This window comes from Myotis davidii, unplaced genomic scaffold (genome assembly GCF_000327345.1).
Source record: "Myotis davidii unplaced genomic scaffold, ASM32734v1 scaffold18, whole genome shotgun sequence".
Classification (NCBI taxonomy): Eukaryota; Metazoa; Chordata; class Mammalia; order Chiroptera; family Vespertilionidae; genus Myotis; species Myotis davidii.
The window spans coordinates 6,654,164-6,660,132 of record NW_006292696.1 but is presented as its reverse complement, the minus strand read 5'-3'; the positions used below and the strand labels follow the sequence as shown (position 1 = coordinate 6,660,132).

Sequence of the window (5,969 nt, the reverse complement as noted above, 5' to 3'; positions counted from 1 at the left end):
TTCTCTGGTATTTTAGATAATAGCCACCATGTACTGGGGGCTTCCTATATGCAGATAAATTCTTTGCATTCACTCTGCCACTTAATCCTTCTGAGAGCCCCGTACGTTTGGCTATTATTATCTTTTTTATAAGTAAGGAAACTGAGTTGTAGGCAGGTTTAGGAACATGCCCAAGTTCACATCACAGCAGTGCCAGAGTCAGCACTTGAATCCAGATCTGACTCCATACAGAATTTGCTGCTGAAGATCACGTTTTCCAACATTTGCCTTTATCAGATCTGCATGCAAGCACTTAGAGCACATTTCAGCTCGGGGTTTCTTTCCTTTGTCTTTCAGGCACAGGCCGATGGGGGAGGGGAATTGGTCCTTCTGGGATTGCAGCTATTTTATGTTTGGGCTGGGAATGCAATTGACCCTTTCCCATTCACTTCCTGTGGATCAATGTCAGAAGGCTGAGCTAGATCCTGTGTGTGTGCCTGGGAGCCTCCACACTGCTTTTAGGAACTGACATTCTTTTGTTGTTGCTTTTAGCATCCACTCAAAGCTGAGCTCAGGGTAATGGCCGAGGGGCGAGAGCTGATCCTGGACCTGGAGAAGAATGAGTAAGTGGAGTCCTCCTTTGTCTAAAATGAAACAATTCACTTCCATGTCAATGCCGGACACAGGTGCTGCTGTTTTGGAAGGATTGGAAGGAAGCGGTTAGCGAAGTGACCCAGGCTCTCAATCTGTGGTTTCTTTGTGCAGATCCTCTCGCAAAGACAGTATTTCCACAATCTCTTGACTTGCTGTGAAATTGCTAGACTGTTTAATGGGCTGTATTTCCCGGGTTGCTTCTTAGAGTTCACTGTGTTGCTTCTTAGAGTTCACTGTGTGTGTGTGTGTGTGTGTGTGTGTGTGTGTGATGAGGGAGGGATGGTCTGGAGGACTCCAGCAGCTGTCTCACTAGCTGCAGCACAGGGCATGGCAGGAAGTGAAGGAGATTAGAGGAGAACAGAGAGGAGAGAGGCAAAGCAGAGTGCTCTGGGATTTGCACCTTCAACCCTGGCTGCTCTATCTGGCTGTTCGGGGTCGGCTAAATCCGAGATTCTGCCAGTAGGGGCATGGTCAGCAGTCTCCTGGCTTCTTTGGGCTGCTTCTTCCATCTTTCTAACCGCATTCATCTTGGGTGGTGGCCTGAGTCAGAAATATTTCCACATTGATTTGCCATCAAGCACAGTTACATCTTGATTCATGTTATGGAGCAGGTGAATAGATCATGCATAGCCCTGCCTGTTGCCTGTTCTTGGGCCATTCCCAATCTGCTTGGCCGCTGGAGAGCTCTCCTTCATTGGCCCGGAGACCACGGAGGCCTTTGGTCTTTCCCCGCCAACGGTCCCCCTTGGATGCTGCCACACAGACCTTGCAGATAAGGCCGCCGGGCTCGGACAACTGCCCATCTCCTCTTGGCAGCCACCCCGGAAGCAGATGAGTAATCAAACGCGTTACTGCCAAGAAAGGGATGGATGGGGCCTTCCCATAACCAGAAGGATGGGAAGGCTGCTGAGCTTGGGTGGAAAGCGAAAACATAAGTTATTCCAAATTTGGGCTTTTGGTCCCTTGCAAAAGGAGGGTGGGTGGAGTTATAAGTATGGCAGAAGTGAGACTCGAGCACGCGCAGTAATGCGCTTCGTCCACGCCTTTCCTCTGCCTACAGAACGTTAGACATCTCAGTCATTTTTGCTTGACTGAGAATATGTTCTAGACCTGTGGACGGCAAACTGCGGCTCGCAAGCCACATGGGGCTCTTTGGCCCCTTGAGTGTGGCTCTTCCACAAAATACCACGTGCGGGCGTGCACGTAGAGTGCGATTGAAGCTTCGTGGCCCATGCGCAGAAGTTGGTATTTTGTGGAAGAGCCACACTCAAGGGGCCAAAGAGCTGCAGTTTGCCGACCACTGTTCTAGGCTATGAACTAGAATGTGTTCTTTTTGTCCCATTTCCCTGGAACAGACCTGGCTGCCTCTGTCCCCGAGGGTGCCAGCTCTGCATGCCTGGGATTTCTCCTTGCATAGTCTTCCCTTTGTCCTGCAGGAAAAGGCCATTAGAGGGTCTGTTCTTGACAGTCTCAGGGCTCTGCTTCACTTTCTCATGGTCCCAGCCCTCTAGCTCTGGGCTAAATGCTCCCTGTTGCCACTCAGTCTAATCTACTCCATTCTGCCCCCAACTGGAGTATTTGACCCTCCAGCTTCCTCTGGGCAGTCCGAGTGGTGGGGTTGCTGTCATGGGCAAATCCTTAGGAGTTGGACTTGCCAAGCAGGGATCCCAGCACTCGTCCTTCCCTCCTGTTTTGGAGCCTTTGTAAGAGGTCATAGGAAGTTGTAGTGGGAAGACACTTTAAAAAATACTGAGTGCAACAGTCTTATGTGTGGATGTAGAAACTTCAACTCAGAGAGGGGTAGACACTTATCTAAGGCCACACAGCAGGTAAGCGAGAGAGGTGAGAGTAGGATCCTTTGTGTTCTTGGCTAGGATCTGAAATTAAGGAGAGTGCGTGGATGTGGTTCTATTGTGTATTGCTCTGAGCAGCTCTCTGGCTTCCCAGTGAGCGGCAGGGGCCTGGATGTGGTTCCTGGGCTCCTTGAGTTGGCAGGAGGCAGGAGACTTGACAAAAATGGAAATGGCAGCGTCAAGCACTATGACCTCATCAGGTATCCCTGGGGGACAGCTTCCTGCTATTTTCATCTAAACTGGGCTTTTTGTTTTTGAACATGTGTTAGTAAGCGGAACTCCAACTGCACACGACTTCCTATTGTGTTTATTTCCCAAAGCCGCCTCATTCATGGTGCGTGCGAGGCCAGATGCAAAACAGCTTGGGGGTGGGGATGATGCTTTTCTGATTTTTCAAATCTCTCTGTTAAAGTTTTTATAATCCTATGATATTTGAGGGGAAACTGGACCCTGTGCTAAGCGACTTCTTAGTCTGTTTTTTAAGTTCCTCAATTGATTCATTCTTCTTTTTTTTTTTTTTTCATCTCCTATGCATCCATAGCAGTGCAGGCACCAGTGTCAGTACTGGGGATATAGCTGTGAATAAAACAGTTTGGCCCTTATGGGGCTTGTAGTCTGCTGGTGAGAACAGTAAGCAGATAAACAAGTGAATGTGTAGTATGTCTGGTGACAAGTGCTATGGAAACAAAGGAACATACGGGCTCAGAGAGCAGGGATGGGGAGGGAGAAGGGCTTGGTGGTGAATTGGTATTTAAGTCAAGACCTGAAGGAGATGAGAAAATGAGCCATGTGGATGGCTAGGGGTGGCTCAGGGGTCCTCAAACTACGGCCCATGGGCCACATGCAAATACAGATATTGTATTTGTTCCCATTTTGTTTTTTTACTTCAAAATAAGATATGTGCAGTGTGCATAGGAATTTGTTCATAGTTTTTTTTTAAACTATAGTCTGGCCCTCCAACGATCTGAGGGACAGTGAACTGGCCCCCTGTATAAAAAGTTTGAGGACCCCTGGATGGCTATACTAAGGAGAAGGGACAGCCAAGTTCAAAGGCCCTAATAGATTATGAAGGTTTCTTCTCTCCCTTCCCAACCGCTATACATTTCCCCCTACATTGGATTCTTGGGCGCCCCGGGGAGCTGTGGGCAAGAGCTTCTGGCACTCTGAGGGGAGAGGAGACATTTCTAATGTCTTTTTCATCATCCTGAGGTGTCTGGACTTCTCCCATCAAATCAAAGCCCACGTGCTAATGCATGGCCCAAAATAGCAATGAGCAGGCCTTTAATGGAATTCGCACATGGAGAGATTGCCAAGAATGGTGAGGATGGAGGAGCATGGGGGATGGGCCAGGAGAGAGGGAGGGGCCTTTAGCTCAGGCAGCAGATACCCAAGGTGCTATAGTTCAATAGCATGGCAGCTGGCAGTGATTTTCTGCTGTGAAGCAACTCAGAATAAACAATGATGTTTATCTACTCAGTGCACAAGCATCGCAGAGATAATCTGCATTTGGCTTTCCTGTCAGATAGTCCTGGGTTCAGGTCCCAGCTCTCCCACCTCCTGGCTGGATGTCCTCTCTAAACCTCAGTTTCCCTATCTGGAGTATTATGAAAGTCATACGCTCTAGAGCCATGAAGATGAAATGAGATGGTTCATGTGAAGGGCCGAGCGTAGTGCCTTGCTCATATTATATACGCAGTAAATGGCAGCTACTGTGATTTCTCACGAGTGTCTTATTTTTTTTCTCACTCGTGTCTTTTTTCATTGCAACATGCTCATTGTAAAACATTTAGCAATACCCAAGTATAATAAGTAAAAGAATGAAAGTCTCCTATCCACAAGAAGAATCCACTGTTAACAATTTTGGTGAGCATACCTTGGACCTTTTCTATGCGTGTGGGAATCTGCACATAGACACAGTCGCACAGAAGCACACTCACACAGGCTGTTGTTTTTGTTGGGAAGGGAGGAGCAGAAATGAGATGATACTATACATATTGGTCCACGCCTGTTTTTTTTTTAGACTCAACCATATGTCATGAAGGTAGTACACTGCTCTAATGGAGTATATATTACATTGTTTTATATTTATTCACACATATACATGTAATTTGCAAATATTGGTGCATAGCTGTTGTTATGAGACCCTTACTTGTGGTTAGGGCAGTGTGATACAGTACTGAGCTCTGAGGCAGACACGTGGAATTGGTCAAGAAGCCATCTGGCCCTCCTGAGCCTCAAATTTCTCGTCTTTCAAATGGGGGTTTTGTCCCAGTTGGGTTTTAAGAGTTACTACTGTTCCACCTATTTAAAGGATACCATGCAAGTGGAAAAATGGACAAGAAGCATAGAGTTTGCTCTCCGTTCATGGAGACATCCCTGGAAAGGGGGGACAGGGGGATAAAGGAACATCGCCTCCAAACCATGGGCCTTGAAGTTGAGGATGAACTACTAGTTTAGGCAACATAAACACGAGAAGGGAAATTACAGAGAAGAAATTATGGTGCTGTTTCCACAGGCCACAGTTGGGAGGCATGCATCCATAATGTTTTTTCTCCATGTAATTTTCCCTATGCTCTGAGGACTGGCTCATCAGCCCAGAGACCAGAATGCACATAAAACAACAACAACAAAAACTTGTTTGTTGACATGAAATGGAACCTTGCTGAGCTGTCGGCATCTGGGGAGAGGCACACCTCAGGGAGTATAGGCCTTGTCTTTCTTCCCTTCTCCTTTCTTCACTTTTTCCCAAGAGGAGGGCACAATGAACTCTTGAACCAGCTTGCAGGATGCTCATTGGGCTGCATTACTAGAGGCCAGGGTCACTACATTAACTACATTGGAAGGTCACCTTCAAAGGCAAATGAACAGCTCAACTAGTGGGCACTGAGCCCAGAGGACCTCTCTCCATATGCTTCTCTCTGCTTGTCTCTTACACACATTCTGGAGCTCTCATCTCTTCGCTCTACTGCCCTCCCTTAGAGTCCAAATGATGATAAGATTTGGGTTTTGGCTTGGAAAAGGGACAGCTATCCTTTGGTCTCACCCCATTCATGGTGCTTCAGGCCTGGCTAAAGACAGATCCTGTTTGCATCAGTCTCGCTAGTAAGAATGGGTATTTATTTTCTCCTGTGTGTGTATATCTACCCCAGACCTTCTGAGGAGCAGTAATTGTCAAAGCAGAATGGGGGCATTTAGAGGTTTGCTGGTCCTAGTACTCACCATTACTTCTGACTTGAATCTCTCTTCATAGTTCTGACTTTTTTTTAAAATATATTTTATTGATTTTTTACAGAGAGGAAGGGAGAGGGATAGAGAGTTAGAAACATCGATGAGAGAGAAACATCCATCAGCTGCCTCCTGCACACTCCCCACTGGGTATGTGCCCGCAACCAAGGTACATGCCCCTGACCAGAATCGAACCCGGGACCCTTGAGTCGGCAGGCCAAAGCTCTATCCACTGAGCCAAACCGGTCAGGGCATATC

General features: G+C 47.3%; 1 protein-coding gene across 1 annotated transcript in view; it reads left to right on the top strand.

Moving 5' to 3' along the window:
* Window positions 1-5,969, top strand: part of ADAM19 (ADAM metallopeptidase domain 19) — a 78,648-nt gene that overhangs the window by 5,096 nt on the left and 67,583 nt on the right. The window contains exon 2 of the mRNA XM_015565645.1: window positions 532-602. Within this exon, the coding sequence (XP_015421131.1) occupies window positions 532-602 (71 nt within the window). The remainder of the gene's footprint in view (window positions 1-531; window positions 603-5,969) is intronic.